At 28.6% G+C, this 19,709-nt stretch overlaps 2 protein-coding genes across 2 annotated transcripts in view; both read left to right on the plus strand.

Moving 5' to 3' along the window:
* The window catches only part of LOC123016230 (TWiK family of potassium channels protein 7-like), a 159,738-nt gene that overhangs the window by 126,272 nt on the left and 13,757 nt on the right, over positions 1-19,709 (plus strand). Inside the window, exon 3 of the mRNA XM_044416494.1 lies at positions 19,250-19,426. Within this exon, the coding sequence (XP_044272429.1) occupies positions 19,250-19,426 (177 nt within the window). The remainder of the gene's footprint in view (positions 1-19,249; positions 19,427-19,709) is intronic.
* LOC123016231 lies at positions 16,170-16,832 on the plus strand. The gene is made up of 3 exons (XM_044416495.1): positions 16,170-16,247; positions 16,294-16,449; positions 16,497-16,832. The coding sequence occupies exons 1-3, from the start codon at positions 16,170-16,172 to the stop codon at positions 16,830-16,832; spliced, it is 570 nt and encodes a 189-aa protein (XP_044272430.1).

Genomic DNA, 19,709 nt, shown 5'->3' on the forward strand with positions numbered 1-19,709 from the left:
AGACTTTTTCTTTTCTTGATAGTAAAGCGAAAAAATCATAATTGTTTGGCATTGGCAATCTTAGTATTAAAACTTTAAAATTTGTGAAAAATCTCGAGTAATATAAAATACAGAAAAAATGTTTAGAAAATTTTGACATTTAACTTTTTTATGTCTATTTAATGTTACCGATGATCTTGTTTATGTTTTTTCATAATTATTCACTAAATGTATAAAAACTTTGTGAATAAAAACCAACAGAAATAAATAAAATCAAAATTTAAACATCCATAATTTAGATAAAATTTTGATATCATTTTTTTCTTGTTTCTGGTATCTTATCATTTCTCTGGAACGCGAGTTTTGGGACACCTGTAGTTTGAACAAACTAATGTTTAAAATAAATCAACATATTTGAAGCCAGCTTCACATAAATCAAACCGATACTCCACATCACTTTTATTCTATATAGAGTCCCAGTTAAAGCATAAAAGCTCTTTATTAGCCTCCGTTGCACCTGTTTCCAGCAGATGTTTTAAACCAAACCCACTCTTGCATTTGAAACTTTATCATGTGTAAATTAATTCACACCGAGGTTGTGGGACTTTAAATTCTTCGAGAAACTAGACGCAAAAGTAAAACAAGAACAATGAATTTTGAAAAGTTTGCCTCCACCACAGGAAAAGTCAATCAAAATGAAACAAGAAGGTAGAAAAAATTAAAAGTGTAAGAAAATTAATTAAAAATAATAAAATAACTAAAAGTTTAAAGAGAAAATGTAAAAGATACCGAAAAAACCGCAAACATAAAGTGGACTTAAAACATTGTAATTGTTTTTTTTTAATAAATGTCATTTTTAGCACCCTGTATATTTTTAAAATAATTTAGTAACAAGTATGTAGTATAATAAACTACTTTAGTGTCGGTTTTAGACTCCTTATGTAACAATTACGGAAAAAAAACAACGATACAATCTATCATACAAAGTTTATTATACTTGAGGGATCATGAAATTCGTTTTTTTTTATTTTAGCAAAATTTTGTGAAAAAAATCAGTTTTGGCTCGAAAACGTTTTTATTCGCTTGAAAATGAATGGAATTTTTGCCTAATTAACTTTTGGGTTAGTTTTCGTCAAAAACAATTTAGATTTTTACTCAAAAATAGGCAAAAATCACCATTTTCTATCTATAGGAGATTTCTCGCCTTGCTTGAGCAAAATGTCGCAAAGGAAAAGTGCATTTTTAATTGAAAAGGTCAAAAATAATGTTTCGAAAATGAAACAAGAAGGTAGAAAAAAAATTAAAAGTGTAAGAAAATTAATTAAAAATAATAAAATAACTAAAAGTTTAAAGAGAAAATGTAAAAGATACCGAAAAACCGCAAATGTAAAGTGGACTAAAACATGTAATTGTTTTTTTTTTTAAATAAATGTCATTTTTAGTATATACTATAATGAACTACTTTAGTGTCGATTTTGGACTCTTTATGTAACAATTTCGGAAAAAAAAAACGATACAATCTATCATAAAAAGTTTATTATACTTGAGGAATCATGAAATTCGTTTTTCCTGTGATGTTCCTCGCTTTCTGAAGATATTAAAACTCAAAGTACGACTACATAACTTTGTGCAATTTCTTTTTTTATGAGATTCTGATATGAATTATTTTTTCAAATACCTCAAAGCAACACATTAATTGCGTGCATTTTTCGCATTGATTCAGCCGAGCTGTCATCGCCATGCACCCGAATCGTAAAAACCACCCCTTAATTTAAATCATGTCGTTTCCGTCTAAATTGCCGCCAATATTGACATAAACATGCAGTCGTTACGGAATTATTTTTTCCCTTGAACCATTTTCGGCCTGTTCTTATCACGTGTAATGGGGTAGATGACAGTTTCCGCCCTTTGAAACTTTAATATCGTTGTTTTATTCATTGGGGGTGGCGTTTCAGGTGTTGCAGTTGGTTTTTGGCCAAATTTGTGCCATCTGGAGGCGGCGGACGCAGCAATTTTTTTGAAAAATATTAAAGTAAGCAAAATGAAATTTATGGCTTGTGTTACTAATTGAAATTTTCGTGTTAAAGAAAAACGTTCTTTTTCTCGACTGTTTGGCGTAAAATATCTCGTTTCTTTTTATTAGCTCTCCCATTATTTTGAGTATAAAGTGAGCGACTGATGACGGGAGATATTATCTTTGACACTAGAGAACTATTTGTTTAGTTTGTTGGCACAACTGTTTGCGCGCTAACGTTTGCTCGATAAATTATATAAATGTTCCTTTGTCAAACATGTACAGTCAACCAAAAAGAAAATGACCGCAACCAACCCCTATCAAATGTTTAAGAATTTTTTGTTGGAAATGGTTGTTTACGAAAAATGTGAAATAATACAATTTGCAAGCTCGACGACACGAAATTTAGTTAATAGAATGCGAAGACGAATGCTTAGAATTAATTAATTAGGTTATTATAAAAAAATATTAATAGTTATAACGTAAATAAATTAATAATGTGTACATAAATTTTTTTCGACTTGTTTATATTTCATTTTAGTTTGATACTTAGAAATAAAAAATTAAGAGTTTACCGAAAATTGAAAAATAAAAAAAAATCTTGGTAAATAATTCATTAAGACACAATTAAGTACGAAAATCTCAAGGCAAAGAAGTAGCTTAAAGTTATAACTATAAGTTACAAAATGAGAATTACTGTGTTTTTTGTAATAACAGCACATTAAAACTTATTTTGTATACAACTCCAAAAAATTAAAGAAACAAAAATTTTTCCTAAATTTTTTTGTGATTTTTTAAAGCCTCTAATGGTCGTATCTAGATTTTAAATAAAACCATTTTGAAGCTTTCAGTTTCTAGATATTTTGGCAAATATTTCTTTGTGCTTCGGTTATCACACAATTTTAAGTAAGTAAAAAAAATCTAAATTTTTATTTAGCAAAATTTTGTGAAAAAAATTCAGTTTTGGCTCGAAAATGGATTATTATTCGCTTGAAAATGGATGGAAATAATATAATTTTTGCCTAATTAACTTTTGGGCTAGTTTTCACCAAAAACAATAAAGATTTTTACTCAAAAATAGGCAAAAAACACCATTTTCTATCTAAGAGATTTCTCGCCATGCAAAATGTCGCAAAGGGAAAGTGCATTTTTAACTGAAAATGTCAAAAATAATGTTAATTTGGACCAAATTTGGTGATTTTTTGCCAAAATTTTGGAAAATAAAAAAACAGCTTTTAACTCAAAAACATGTTACACGCTTTAAAAGGCGCACTTGGTGGTTTTTTGCTTGTGAATGAATTTTTTGAAAAAAAAAGTAGGTTTTTAGGTCACCAAACTAAATCCAGTGAAACAGATGGTAATTTGAATCTAGTTTAGTGATTTTGTGGCCTATTTTTACGAAATTTTGCAAAAAAAAAAACAGTTTTTAGCCAAAAAAACATGCTCTCAAAAATGTCAAAAATATCATAATTTTCGATCTAATTTGGTAATTTTGAACAAGATTTTATAGTAAGAAATTTTAAAAATAATTGAAACGGCAAAAATATTATCAATTTCGATCTAATTTGGTTTGTTTTAGCGAAAAAACTCAGTTTATTAACTCAAAAATGTATTTAAATGCTTAAAAAATAAAAATAGCACAATTTTTATCGATTTTTCGAATGGTTTGGAGAAACTTTTGCAAAAGAATTTCATTTCTGTCTGAAGAACCTTCTTAAACGCTTGAGAAAGTGAAAAATAACATCATTTTCGATTAAATTTTGTGTTTTTTTGTCTTGTTTCAATGAAGTCCTATTCAAAATGTGAGTTTTTATCTTAAAATATGCTAAAATGATATGATTGTCGACCAATTTTTTTTCGGTAAAACACACAACAAACTAAATATTAAAAATATTTTACTCAACAAGAGTAAAAGTTTTTGTAAAAAACGATGGAATTTAGAATTTTGTTGTTGAAAGTGACAAGAAACTGCCAAAATAGTTATAGCACTTTTTATGCTAAATTCGATTTATTTTATTGTAAAAATAAAGAATAATGGATTCATGTGATTATTAATGTTTCTGACAAATAAATCTATTTACAACACTAAATTATTGGTAATTTTTCTAGTTTGAGAATGACAAGTTTTTATTTAATAGTCAAGGTTACCCAACTAAGGTTTCAAATTTGGTAAAAAATACAATCATTTAGAGACATCCAGTACAAAAATCTTTTAATTTTTCAGAATATAATTACCATTTATGATAATAATAAACTAAAACAGATGTTTTTCATTTTTTTTATTTACTTATTTTAGCTGGCATTCTTCTCTGGGGCACCCTGTATGTGCCAACTCTTAAGCCAACTTCGTCCAAGTTGTACATTTTGCGTGCCTAAAGGCCACAAAAGCACAAAAAATAAATTTCTTTCAACTTTTCTGTCTAAAATTTCCGTTCTAGCAAATGTATCCACTGAACTGTTCATTATTAAGCCCGGGTGCCGTGGAATTAATAAAAATTAAATATGAAAAAGGGTCGTAGGCGAGGCCGCGTATCCAATTACCTTCTGAAAAATATTATTACTGCTCTCATAGTCGCTATTTCAGCCATCGAAGAGGCTGAAAACCGAATTAAGGCTCGCTATTTCATCTTAGTCACTCAATTAGGGTGACTTTAGTCAAAATTAAACTCCGGATTAAATCCTCGCAAAAACCGAATTATCAGCAGCTTAATTGAGAAACTAGTCGTAACGTCTCCATTTATCCCACAGAAATGAGATATAAACGTGAACATTTTTTCCCCATTAAAAAAATAAAAAAGTATGTTGAGTTGGTCCCGAGGGTGGCTTATTTTTTCTCGGACTAGGGTTTTATTACCACAGGGCAAGTCATGTTGGTATTTTACGACGTAACACTGCGTTAAGGTGTAGAAAAGAGATTTGAATGTCTAAATTTTGCGTTGACAACTTTCGACGATTTTTTTATTGCACTTAATTGGGACATTGGAACGGTTTTTATTGGTGTTTTGCCGCTTTGTGCCAAGATTTATGTTTGAAGTTTTTTTTCCTCCAAAATATACGTTTTTGTTATTTAATAAAAAAAATTATAGAAAAATGTATCGCGGCACAGCCGCGAGCCCCCATTAATTTCTACACAGCGTTTTGAATCCAGAACACTCTTTCTATGACAAATGTTATAAATTCTGCCAAACAACACAACTTTATAAATGCTTCAATATTAAAATGCTACTAAAAAATTAAAGGTATATCCAAAATCAGGACGCTTTGCAAGTAATAAACAAACATGACGTGTCAGTATCGTAATTTGCTTGTTGATTTTCGGTGACTAGTGCAGTTAGTAGTGAACACTCCATAGCTGACATTTAGTCCTAAAAGTGGTCACTTTAGTGACGTTTGTAGATAAAAATTTCTTGGTTGAAGGCTTCTTAATGAGATTTGCTTTAAATAATATAAAATATATCTTATTTAAATATTGACAATTTTTGGAAGTTGATTTTGAAATTTTTTAATGATTTTTAATCATTTAACGTAAAATAACAAAGTTTGAGATTTTTTGGTTAGTGTAAAATACATTTCATAAGTGGCCTGTAATTAAAAATGTAGCCAACTTAATTTTTAAAGTCATAGCCCGCATTCATTAATCAAATAAGGTTATTTCCAACGTATATTTTGTAACCTTGACCAACTTTTTCACTTAGTACAGATTTAAAAAATTGATAAATGTGGCAATTGTCATTCTCAAACTGGAATTACCAATAATTCAGTATTGGCAATAGATTTAGTTGTCAGGAACATTAATAGTCAACTGGTATTTAAAAAAAAAAACTTTTTTTAAACTTAAATTATTTAACTTTAAAATCGAAAATCAAGTATTGCAATTTTAATATCATCTTAGTAACACTTTTTTGAAAGTATTGTTATTAACGAATAAAATTTAATAGTAATAATAAATGTTTAAGAATTTTTAAAAATTTTATTTTAAAAATAAAGTTCAAAAAAATGGTCAAATGTCAAGATTTTTTGGGAGATAGAATTTTTTAAACATTTTAAACAATTGTTCTCTGGGGCGCGAGTTCTGACACACCCTGTATGTTGTTTTTTCTGAGCGGTTATGCCGCGAGCCCCCAATAAGTTCTACACCACATTTTGAATCCGGAACACTCTTTCTATGACAAATGTCAAAAATTCTGCCAAACCACACCACTTTAATGATATAAAAATATTTGATAAATAATAAAAGGTATATCCAAAATCAGTAATAAAGTCATAACAACTCCTATAAACAAACATGACGTGTCAGTATCGTGATTTTCGGTGACTAGTGCAGTTAGTAGTGAATATTTGGCCGCAAAAATAGAATTTTTACTCCATAACTGACATTTAGTCATAAAAGTGGTCACTTTAGTGACGTTTGAGGATATTTTTTCTTGGTTGAAGGCTTCTTAATGAGATTTGCGTTGGTCCATTAAACAATAAATTAATCCGGGTGTAATCTTCCAAATCTGGATCTTTCACCAAGTCCATATTCATAATTTTCTCCTCTTTACGCTATCTTAACCCTGTCCTGCCGCCAATTTCCGGTGTGAAATTGCCAGAACCATCACTTTGAGTTACGTTCCAGCAGGTGAGCACAGCGTCGGTCACACTCTCCTGACATTTGATGGCGTCGGGACGCCCTACAGATTTCCCTCAGGATAACAAACATTCCACTAATCGGCCCTTACATATTTTTTTGGTTTATGCTTTCATAAACGTGCCAAGGGTTGAAAAGGGTGCAGATTGTAATTAATTGCAAACGAGACAAGTGACTTGTAATTCTCGTTTTATTTATTTTACAAGAAATTCTGCATCGAACACAAAACAAAGTCAATATTGCGATAATTAACGCAAATAAGAAATAAAATCGCAGCAAAGTTAATAACACAAAAACGCTGAAAAACTGGTTTTTTTCAGGAAAAAGCGAGTTAACTTCATGAATAACCACTTAAATTAAACGAAACCTTGAATAATCAACAATTTCAAAACCAAACATCTGTCGGGCTTCCCATAACACCCGTGTTTCTGCAAACACAGCGAAACTAGATGCCATGTTTTCTTGTATAATTCATGAAGTCGTTTCTTACAATGAATTTTATTGTGATTGAGAAAACTACAAAATAAACGACTAAGATTTTTTACGAAAAATGAAGATTAGTGAACGATTTTTCCTTTAATTTATTCCACTGTCGATGTGTATAAATTTACGTATGTCAGCTTGAAACTCGCCCGTTGGAAATTAAATTGCGAAAATCGAGTAGAAAACGTTGTTAGAGCTCTACCTTATTGGAGATTCAATTTTCAAACTTGGAAATATTGAATTTGATTTGGCACGAAGCTGGATTGTTCATCTTGTAAAATGCTCCGTTGTCTCGCTTCAAATGCAACAAAAAGTGAATAAACTCCTCTTAAATTTTTCCATAATAATATTAGTTCAGTTAGAAAAAATAATTGTGGTTTTATGAAACCACGATGCAAGTGAAACTTTTTTTCGGATCGATATGAGTAAGAATATAAATGCTACACGGTCAGCCATGTTTACCCCTACTCCGCGGCCGGTTGTAATGCGACATGCGATAGATAGACGAAAAACAGTTTGTTCAATTTTTGAATTATTTATTTATGTGGCTAGTTTTAGGTATACATGGCTTAATGTCACTAGTAAAAGACATGGAATAAAAATTCTACTTTTGCGCTTAAGCGTTTTTACTTTTACCAATGTTGTCTCACACGAAAACAATTTAATTAATGGTTTTGGTTTGTTTTATGAGAAACTAGAAACACGAAAAGAAGTGTTCCAATACTATAACATTTTATCCACTCATTTGACAAACTCAATCCCCCACAAAGAAACCCCTCCATGCAAAATTGCCATCTTTTCAATCCTCAACAATCTCGAAATAAGTTTCAAAGAAACCGGCTCGAAGCTATGCAACGTTTCAAGCGAACATAAAAGACTTTCCGCTACATTTTACGTATTTATTTTTTTTGTTATTTCAGCTCTAGATTGAATTGAAGCATTGATATTTGACAGTAGTGATATTTTGTGCCAGATATTAGCTGAAATCGTCGATATTTGCGGCGGTGCGTGATGGAACGCAGTCTTGTGAAAGTCGCGTGCTTCCAATGCAAATCGGCTCTTTTTGTAAACAACTCCTTTTCTACAAACGTGACATTTTTTTACTACATCTTTGGGAATTTTACGATCTGGGGGCTATCGGGGCTTCATATGACAGGAATTTAGTGTGACTTCGACACTACGAGCGGCAAAGCCGTGAGCCCCCACAAACATTTTCGAATCCGAAAGGATACTAAAACGTGTTGTAATTTTTTTGTGTTTTTTTTTGTACTTAAGTACAAAAATGTGCTGAAAAGAACTTTCGATCAAATTGTGATTTTTGTCGGTTTATTTTTGACTTAATAAAACCAGTTAAATGAAGTGAAATAAACCAAATATGTGTGAAGCAGACTTTAACGTCAAATTTGTCATTTCAGAACGTCAAAATGACAGGAATATCATCAAGGACAAGTTTATTATTAAAGGCCGTTTCAGAAGTAATCAGTGTTTTCAACTCAAAAAAATAAAATAAAATTCACCACATCCGAGTTGAAAAAGTTGATAAATTTACACCTGTTTTACCAGATTAATTTTTGCCTCGGCAAAAGACGGAGTTTTCAATAAAAAAATCTGTTTAAACAAAAATCGTATTATTTTTGGCTCTAACTTCAATTTTTGGCTTATTTTTGACAATTGTATTTTTAGCTGAAAAACGTTAAAATGCCCGACTTGACTTTTTTGGCGAAAAACTGGAATTTTTGTACAAAAATGTGCTGAAAAGCATTTTCGATCAAATTTGGTGTATTTTTGACTTAATTTCGCTCAAAAACTAGTTAAATCGAGCGAAATAAACAAAATATGTATCAAATTTTTGACACTGAAAATTCACTGTGAAGCAAGCTTCCACTTTAAATTTGACCATTTAAAACATCAAAATGACAAGAATATCATGAGTGAAGAGTTTATTATCTAAAGGTGATTCACAAGTTATCAAAGTTGCCATCTAAAAAAAACAAAATTCACCACATTCGAGTAGAAAAATTAGATAAAAATATCAAACTTTAGACAATAAAAGGTAATGTAAAATAAAAAATGAATAGAATTTTTACTGCATCATTAATTGATATTATTTGGCACAAAAGTCCATAAAAATGATAATTAAAAAAACCTTCGCAAAGAGTGCGTTGAATTTTTGATCATTTAATTTGACACTTTGTGTAAATATAGATCAAAGTCTTTAAAAAAATCAAATAAAAATTTAGGATGATTAATGGTAAATTTTTAATTGAGATAGTGTCTTGAAGGGGGCAAGCGGCAAAGCCGCGAGCCCCCATAATCTCCACACAACATTTGTGGATCCGCCTAGTTTTGCTCTTCAAAGATTTTTTTCCGCTTATGAGACTTTCATCATCGTAATTATCTTGAGAAAATTTATTTGCTTGCGAGATGAAAGAAAATTTCTAATATGATGTTCCTGTGGGAACGTTGAGATCGCTGCATAAACTGTATAAATATGTGGTTATAAAATCGGAGTTGTGACTCTATTTCCTCTTGAGATTTTTCTTAAAAAAAAAAACGTAAAACGCGGAGAAAATTGAATTTAAAACGAACGGACGCTTCTGATGACAGCGTCTCATTATAAACTAGAAGCGTTGGATTATTTACGGGCATGAAGTTGCTCGGGGTGGTATTTTTCATTATCGTTGAGGATAACTCACTTAGGGAAGAATTATAAATTGGAAACGCGAGTCTCCTAACGCGATTTATTATTGATCACAACACAAAATACAAACAAACTTTGCAAGTCGAGCAGTTAAAACTCCACTTTGTGAATGCCAAATATTTGAGAGTTGGTTTTAATCTCAAACTCGAATAATTTTAATAAGAATCTTGACCACTGGAGGATTATTTTTTCGGTTTGTCGGTTTTCAACCAGAAACTTCCTTTTTTGGTTTATTTTTTATTGATTCGCTAATTCGCTCACTCGCTTATTCGTTCAAGGTTTTAAATTGAAATAAATGATTGTTGTTTTGTCTCGTTTTGAGTATTATTTTCTCGTTTTTAGTCAAGTAAAAGATTATGAATTTCTAAAAAACCTTGAATAAAATAAACTATGAAAAAGTCAATTTTAGAAATTGTAGTTTTGTTTTAATTATTTCGAAAGATTTTGTTTGTTTTTGGCCCAAAAACTCATTTATGCTAATAAAATTTGTTCAAACAGGGCAAAAAATGATTGTTTAACTAACTTTTTTTATAAAATTTTAGTAAAACTCACCAAAAAATAGTCGTTTAAGATTTACTTGTTTATTATTGTAATAGACTGTTTCACATATTTCTGACATTTTTTTATATTTGTCAATTCGCTACTTTGCACATTCGCTAGTTTTGTTTTTTCTTTAAAACCTCTGGTATCTAAAATTTTATAAATTTTTAAAAAACTTTGAATAAAACTGTTTTTAAAAAAGTCTAAAAATCAACATGAAAATGTCGTTTCAGGTCTGAATTTTTCAATGATAATTTTGGCCCAAAAATTAAATTAAAAAAAAATGTCAAAACTACCAAAAAACGTTTTAAGGCTAAAAACTCTGTTTTTTTAATACAATTTTGGTAAATCAAGTCTAAAAATCGTCGTTTTGGCTTGTTTTCAAAACAGAAATCTACTTGTTTTAAATTTATTTTATTAGTTATACAATTTATTTTACATAAATTTTAGCATTTATTTTTTAATTTGCAAATTCGCCTACTTGCTCACTTGTTTCTTGCAAATGTCAATAAATTTGAAATAATTGATTGTTTTCTCGTTCTGTTATGTGCAGTTTCTTGTTTTTAGTCAAAACCTCAACTGTAGATTTAGAAATTTTTAAAGAACTTAAATAATAAAATAAATAAAAATAAAATAAATCATAAACTGTTTAAAAGCATGATAAAAAATTTACAAAAAATCAGACAATTGTCGTTTTGAGTTTGAATTATTCTGAAAGATTTTGTTTGTTTTTGGGCCAAAAACTTATTTATTCTAATAAAATTTGTTCAAATAGGCCAAAAAATGGTCGCTAACTTACTTTTTTTGATAAAATTTTAGTAAAGTTTACCAAAAAATAGTCGTTTAAGATTTACTTGTTTGTAATTTTATTATTGTAATAGACATTTTTTTACATTTGTCAATTCGCTACTTTGTCCATTCGCTAGTTTTGTTGCAAAAGTTGTTAAATTAGAAATAATAAATTGTCTCGCATTTTTTTGTTTTTTTTTTAAACCTCAGGTGCCTAAAATTTTATAAATTTCTAAAAAACTTTGAATAAAAAAGTTAAAAAAATCAACAAGAAAATGTCGTTTTAGGTCTGAATTTTTTAATAAAGATTTTGAACCAAAAATTAAATTTTTATAAAATAAATTGTCAAAACAGACCAAAAAACGTTCGTTTTAAAACGTTTTAAGGCTAAAACTCTAAAAATCGTCGTTTTGGCTTATTTTCAAAACAGAAACATATAAATAAAATAAATAAAAATAGATTTATTTTATAAACTGTTTAAAAGCATTGATAGAAAATTTACAAAAAATCAGACAACGTCGATTTGAGTTTGAATTATTCTGAAAGATTTTGTTTGTTTTTGATCCAGAAACTTACCTATTTTGAGAAAATTTGTGGAATAAACCGGAAAGCCTTTGATCTAATGCTAATAAAAATGTGAGTTATCCTAAATTTAAACTAAAACTTGTCTTAAAAAAGCAATAAAAATTTATTTAAAAAAAGACACTAAAGATTTAATTTTGCATTTTAAACCCGGCGCATCCACCAATTTTGATACTTTTTTAATTTAATCATTTTTTTAATAATTGGATTTAAGTATTCCTTGCGGCAATTTAAATTTAAAATTCTGTTAAAATTGTTAAAAATTAAGCAAGAATAACATTAAAAAAAGCTGAATCCATTTATGGCTCAACTCCCTAAAGCTTCCTCCTCTTGTAATTATTTCTGAAAATTTCAATTTTCCTCGCGTTTATCCCCCAAAAATCGCGATCAATTTCCTTGTCGAAAGTATTATTTTTCTGATGTGCATTTGTAATTTCTCCAACAAGGTATAAACTCATCTCTTGTGCAAAAAATAGGATTTATCCGGCAGCCCCCGGCGTTGCGAGCAGCTTTTAAATTACCATTTTAGATCAGATGCGGTGAACGCACGTTCGAGCGATAGAAAAGCCATCAAACACCTGCCCGGAGTCGCTCCGGGCTAACCTACAGGAATGCACCGGAGTCGATCAATCCGCATTCAAATGTGCGATTTAATATCACAGTGATTAGGCGCTGGGAAATTTCGGTTAAACAGATTTTCGGACGCGTGTTCGATTTTCAATCTGGTGCATGAAAGGATTCCTGAAATGGAACTCCCGGACTCGCTCTAAATGGTAGAATTAGAGTTGGGCAAACTTTGAATGTCAATGCGACAAGCACTTGTAGAGTAGCTATATTTTTACTCTTTTTAAACTTTCTAGCTTGTTTTTAAACTAGAATTTTAAGGTTTTTGCAAGATTTCTATATAAGAAAAAAAACGCAAAACACTGCGTTAAGTTAAAAATTCTATAATTTTTTTTATTGTCTTAGCAAATGTTTCAGCTGAAAACGCAAGTATTTTGCATAATTTCACTAAAAACAAACTAAAATTTTAATACATTAGACTAAAAATTATGTTATGTTTGTCTTTTTTAAGTGAAATTTTTGAAATAATATAACAATTTTTCTTTAAATTATAAAATTGGTAAAAAAATACCGATCTTGTCTTTTTCAAACTTTAAAGTATGTTTTTCTACTAAAATTTCAAATTTTTTGCACGATTTCTTTAAAACTAACCGAAAAAACACCACATTAAATTAAAAATTATATATTTTTTTAAGTGTTCTATCAATCTAATCTAAAAATCAAAAATTACACCATTTTTTTTGACTTAATTTGTTGATTTTCTAGTATCTCTTAGTAAAATATTGCAATATAAGTACTTGAAATTTATTTAGTTGAAAAACTTTAAATGTCAATGTGACAAGCACTTGTAGAGTTTGCTAATAGAGACTAAGAACTTTGGACAATTTAACAATAAAGTGCGAAAATAAGCGACAAAGTAGAATACAGATAGTTCAAAACGATAAAGTTACGTGTTTCAAAATTTATTATGTTATACAGGAGGTCCGAAAGAAACGGTCAAAAAAAAAGTTCCTATGTCCGAAAATGCTTCCTAAGGTAGTTATACAGGGTGCGCCAGAACTCAAATGTTAAAAAAATTCCATCTATAAATCTATTTTATTATTCTTACCTGTACTTTTTCAACTAAGTTAATTTCAGGTACCTATATTACAATATTTCACTAAGTCAAACTAGAAATTCATTGAATTAAGTAAAAAATTACACGATTTTTGAGTCTTTTAATTGGAATTTTGTAATTTCGTTAAAAACAACATAAACATTTTCCAAATTTGGTCAAATATAACGTCATTCTAGCTCTTTATGAGTGATTTAGAACGTTTTTGAGATAAACACAAATTTTTCAAAATATTTCCTTAAAATTGTCCGAAAAATTACAAAATTAGAAAGAATTGATAGCTTGTTTTGATCGATTTAGTTTGTTTTTGAACCAAGAACTTTCTTACTTTGCAAAATCTTGTCAAAACACGACTAAAAATTACAGAAACAAATTGAAATTAATGATATTTTGTGTTTTAAGAGAAAAACTATAAAATTTGGCCAGAAATTTAGCTATATTTTCTAAGCTTTTTAAACAAGAATTTTAAGTTTTTTGAAATATTTCGATAAAAAAAGTAAAAATATGACATTAAGTCAGAAATTATATATATTTTTTCCTTGTTTTTGCAAATGTTTGAATTAAAGACGCAAACAAGGTAAAAATTTACCGAACTAAAAAAAAATATGTTATATTTGCCTTTTTCAAGTAAAATAGACACACTTTTTAAATAATCTAACTAATTAAAAAAATTTATAACATTGGTAAAAACTACCAAATTAGAGTTATCTTGTCTTTTTCAAACTTTGAAGTGATTTACTAAAATTTCATATTTTTTGAACGATTTCTTTAAAACTAACCTAAAACATTGAGTCAAAAATTATAGATTTTTTTTCTTTTTTTAAGTGTTCTATTTAAATTTTCAGCTAGCCCATAACAAAGGCAACCAAAAATTCAGCAAATTAGGCCAAAAATGGTGTTATTTCTATTTTTTTCAAGTTTTTTTTTAGCCTTTTAATTGGAATTTTGTAATTTCGTTAAAAACAAGCCAAAAATTTTCCAAATTTGGTCAAAAATAATGTCACTTTAGCTCTTTTCGAGAGATTTAGAACATTTTTGAAATAAAAACAAATTTTTCAAAATCTTTCCTTAAAATTGTCTGAAAAATTACAAAATTAGATAGAATTGATATTATTTTAGTTCGTTTTAATCGGTTTAGTTTGTTTTTAAACCAAAGACTTTCTTACCTTGTAAAATCTTGTCAAAACACATAGAAACAAATTGAAATTAATAATAATTAATAATATTTTATCCGACTTAAGCAAAAAATTTGTCAAAAATAAGGGAAAAACTACAAAATTTGACCAAAATGTTGCTATATTTTTACTCTTTTTAAACTTTCAAGCTTGTTTTTAAACTAGAATTTTAAGGTTTTTTGCAAGATTTCTATATAAGAAAAAAAACGCAAAACACTGCGTTATGTCAAAAATTCCATATTTTTTTTTATTGTCTTAGCAAATGTTTCAGCTGAAAACGCAAGTATTTTGCATAATTTCACTAAAAACAAACTAAAATTTTACTACATTAGACTAAAAATTATGTTATGTTTGTCTTTTTCAAGTGAAATTCTTGAAATAATATAACAATTTTTCTTTAAATTATAAAATTGGTAAAAAAATTACCGATCGTGTTTTTTTCAAACTTTGAAGTATGCTTTTCTACTAAAATTTCAAATTTTTTGAACGATTTCTTTAAAACTAAACGAAAAAACAGCACATTAAATCAAAAATTATATATTTTTTATTGTTTTAGCATATGTTTTAGTGGAAACCGCAAGATTTGGCATAATTTTGCTAAAATTTTTGGTATTGAAAAAGTTGTCGTTTCAATTTATTTAAAAAAGCAGTGAATAACAATATAATAATAATGTTACCAAATTACAAGACTATGATTCAAATCTTTTTAATAGTGTTGACGGTTCACGGTTTTTTACATAAATCTTGCAAAATGGCAAAAATAATATAATTTTTGACTTGTTTTAGAAAAATTCTGCAGAAAGCTTGAGACAATTTACGACCAAATTTTGTTTTTTATTTTCGAATAATTTTTGTTCAAAAAGTTAAATCTACTTACTAAAAATAAAATAGTCAATTTTGGTTTGTTTCTGTGATATTGAATCTTTGATACATATTAAACGTAACAGTCAATGCAAGACAATGTAAGTACATAATTTTGGATCAGTCTGTATCAACCTAGTTCTTAAATTTTTTTTAGAATTTGGTACAACTATAAAAATAAAACTAAACTCTTCATAAAAATTGTTTAAAACAAAAACATTAAATCTCTAATATCCGCTTCAAGTTGCAACAACAATTAAAAACTAAATAAGTACAAGCAAAATTTTTTCATCTTAATTTTTTCATACTTTCCTGAAAATTTATTCTATTAATTAAATTAAAAAAAGGAAGTTTCTGGTTCAAAAACAAGTCAAATAAGTTTAATAGAATATTACAAATAGTAAAACACAAATTTAGCTATAAAAAAGTGAATAACTGGACCAAACTAAAAAAAATTGAAAAATCAAATTTGAATTTTTTTGTAAATGCGAATGAGAAATATTGTCATACAGTTTTTGTTTAATTTTGTTGAGCCACAACTAGAATTGAACAAGTTTGTGTAATTTTTCCATAAATTATTTATTTATTTAAAATAATATCATTGTGCTAGAATCAATACCCAAATGTCATTATAATAACATAATAACCGGCTTCCCTAATAAATCGTTTTTAAATAATAGCTTTGTAAATTCGATTTCACTTCATAATGGCCAACCCAAATTAGACTACAACAAGCAATGAAAGCCGTTGTTTTATTTCCCTTTCTATTCGTATTAATGAAAATTTACTTATGTTGGGACGTAATGCAGATCGGGGTAATTCCAGTGCCTTTAAATTTTTTTTAATGCCTTGGTTTTTAAGGGAAAACAAGCCCGCTTTGACCGTTTTGACGGCATGTGTCGCGGCTACAAAAACATCAAAATTTTGTTCAATTATTACGGCTTCCAAAACATCGGTAATAAACTCTACATGAACTCGACGATAACAGTAAAAGAAGACATCACCGCCCCACCGACGGTAATCATTAATCAAATTTGAGTTTTTTTTCAATTTAAGAATCACAGTTGACCCTCAATATCAAGAGATGTCGCTCGAAGGAAAACCTCGACACTTGTGAAGACTTCTACTCTTTCACTTCCAAGCAATACTGCAAGTTGATTCAGTCCGATTCGGAATTGTGGAACCCGTTTTTCGCCAGTATTGAGCCCAAATGGCGTTGTCCCATCAAAAAAGGGGTCTACAAGTCGATCAATAGCAGTTTTGATGTGACCGCAATTCTGTTGTTTCCCGTCGATGGGTGGTTTTGGAGGGTCAGAGGTGACATGTTTGATGGACAAAGTGGGAAAAGGATTATGTGTGTGATTGTCGAAGCCAAAGTCATGTTCAAAAATACCGCCTGAAAATAAACCGCTCTAAAACTCCCCTGAAACTTTTAATTGCAGATTAAGTGCGCTGAAAAATCTGAAATTGACAAAGGAACACATGATATAACTGTACTAAGTGAAAAGTTGGTCAAGGTTGCAAAATAACCAAAAAAGTGGGCTATGACTTCAAAAATTAAGTTGGCAACATTTTTAATTACAGGACACTTTGATCAAAAATTTAATTGTAATTTTTATCCGGTTTTATGTAAATTGAAATTATGAAATGTATTTTACACTAAATTGATATCTAATCTTACAAAAACGTTTTGTTCTAGAAATTTATTTAGCTGATGCAAAAAATCTCAAAGTCTGTTAAAAAATTGACAATGAATAACAAAATCAACTTCCAAAAATTGTCAGAGTTTGAATAAAATTTATTTTTGTCTTAATCAAAGATATTTTAGTGCAATTTAGAATTTTTTAAGTAGTAACATCAAAAACCGTTTTTATGACAAATGTCATGTATTTTGACAAACCACACTTTAATAATATAAAAGTATTTTATAAAAAAAATTATATTAAAACATGTAAAACTTTTACATTTAGTTATAAAAGTGGTCACTTTTGTGACATTTGCGGATAAAAAATAAAATATGTTTTTTAACAAATTTTAGTTTTAACTTAATAATCAAAATTATTAATTAACTATGGTAGGTATTAAGATGATATTAAAATTGCGACACTTGAAAACATACTTCTCTAGTGTTTTCGATTTTTAAACCTAATAATTTTTTTATGTTTAGAAAAGTTTTTTAAAATACCGGGTGACTATTAATACTTCTGACAAATCTATTTGCAACACTGAATTATTGGTAATTATTCTAGTTTCACGTTTTTACTTAGGACTCAAGGTTGCCCAACCAAGATTTTAAATTTGATAAAAAAATGGAATCATTTAGAGACATCCGCTACAATTTTTTTTTATTAAAAAACTTAATGCTTCTTAAAAAGGTGATTAATTATTAATTATATTAATATTATTTTAAAACTTCAAAACATTGTTAAACTTGTTTTTGCAGTTAAATGCTAATTTTACCTTTGTTTTTATTCAATTTCTTATTCGTTAATAGCAAACTACTATAGGTGATATTAAAATTGCATCACCTAAAAGTTATGTTAAATTCTCTCAGTTTTTTAACTAAATTACTTGTGTTTGCAATGTTTAATACAATGTTTTTATCTTCTTAGAGAATGAAATCATTACATATTTGAAATAATAAAAAATTGAGTGTTAAAAAAACAATTTTTTTGTTCAAACTTAAAAAACTTGGAGTGATAAATTACATTTTCGTGTCATAAATTATTATTTCCTGGGAGGCAATTGTTAACTTCAATTTTAAAACGTGTAAAAAAGTGACTAAAATTTCAAAATCTATAATTTCTTTAAAATTCCATAAGAAAATTTCTATGAAATTGTACAGGTTAAAATAGAAAAAAAATTATCACCGATTTTCGTTGATTATGTACATTATTAATAATTTTTGCTCTGATTATACTATCCATTTTTTTGTTTTGTGATTTTCTCATTTATTTTGCATAAAATAAAAGTAAGCAAACATAGAGATTTTATAAAGTTGAAACATTTTCAACGACATGAAACGGACATTCTTTATAACGTCATACAGAAAAATACAGGGTGTTAAAAAAAGATTGTAAAATAGTTAAGGAGGTAATGGTATAGACCAAAATAAACAAAAAGCTTTTTTCTTTTTTGTTTGAACAAATGAAAGTTTCAAAAAACAAATAATTTTCGATATCTCCGTAACCGTTACTTTGCAAACAACAATCTTTTTTTAACACCCTGTATACACAAATGGAACCATGAGTTTTTTTAATCATTTATCTATAGAAAATTAATTATAAAAAATATGAGTGTTTTGAGTTTCAAAATGGCAATTTTTTTGATAAGAATTGAATAAAATACATACATAGTTACAATTCTTAGATTATAACCTCTATAAAAAAAGATTTTAATTTTAAATTTTAAATTTTGCAAAACTCAAGACCAAAAACAAATTTCGAAAAATCTCTTGATAAAATTAATTAGTTTTATCATAGTATATAAAAGCCGACTTTATTAGAACAATAAACATATAAAAATAAAATCTTCTTAATTTTACTTCATTAAAAATTAAAATTAAGTCGCTTTAAGTGCAACAATTGCTAAGATCGTATCAGAAACAAGTTTGAAATATGGCAACAGTGCGTGAGTTGTCCCCACAATTAACTAATTAATTAACCGACGCCGTCTGGTGCCAATTGGCTCAACTACCATTCTGACGTTTCAAATGTCACACACTAATTGATTTGATTGGCTAATTAGTCCGAGGGTGGAGCCTCGAGACTAATTAATTAATTTCCGTTAGAATTGAGTCGATTTCTTGTTGTTTCAGAACGTTTGAATGTTTTGTACGAGAAAAACTGGACGCGATTGGTAACCGAGCAATTGAAGAGATTTGAAAGGGCCGTCGTCGAAGCCGGCAAAGCAGATGGAGCGGCTAATCCAGAAGCGCCTCATTGGACCTTCGGCGGAGCCCTTTTGTATTCTCTCACGCTGCTCACGACAGTCGGTAAGGAGATTTCAGGATTCTTTCAATTATACTTGACGGAGAAGATGTCGACACTTTTTTACACTTTTTCTTTCCAATAACACGAGAGTCTCTGTAACTTGCAAAGGAAATACTTCACACGATAACAATTCACTTTCAAAGAACAACAAAAGCACATCTGGGGTTTTTTGCATTTCTTTTTTAAATTCAAATTGATTTTGTTGCGCATTCTTGATCAATTGAAAGTAGGGTAAATCCGGGAATGGTAGATCAACGGGGGAGGTGAACTATAGAACATAAACTC

This window comes from Tribolium madens, unplaced genomic scaffold (genome assembly GCF_015345945.1).
Source record: "Tribolium madens isolate multiple individuals breed KSU strain unplaced genomic scaffold, Tmad_KSU_1.1 Scaffold_1;HRSCAF=32;Tcas5.2_LG8, whole genome shotgun sequence".
Taxonomy (NCBI): Eukaryota; Metazoa; Arthropoda; class Insecta; order Coleoptera; family Tenebrionidae; genus Tribolium; species Tribolium madens.

What these genes read in the sequence shown, in the direction of transcription:
- LOC123016231 (XM_044416495.1), top strand. Translation starts at nt 16,170, where the DNA reads ATGAAAGCCGTTGTTTTATTTCCCTTTCTATTCGTATTAATGAAAATT. An exon ending in GGGACGTAATGCAGATCGGG is followed by an intron (nt 16,248 to 16,293) that starts GTAATTCCAGTG and finishes TTGGTTTTTAAG; the next exon opens with GGAAAACAAGCCCGCTTTGA. An exon ending in ACATCACCGCCCCACCGACG is followed by an intron (nt 16,450 to 16,496) that starts GTAATCATTAAT and finishes TAAGAATCACAG; the next exon opens with TTGACCCTCAATATCAAGAG.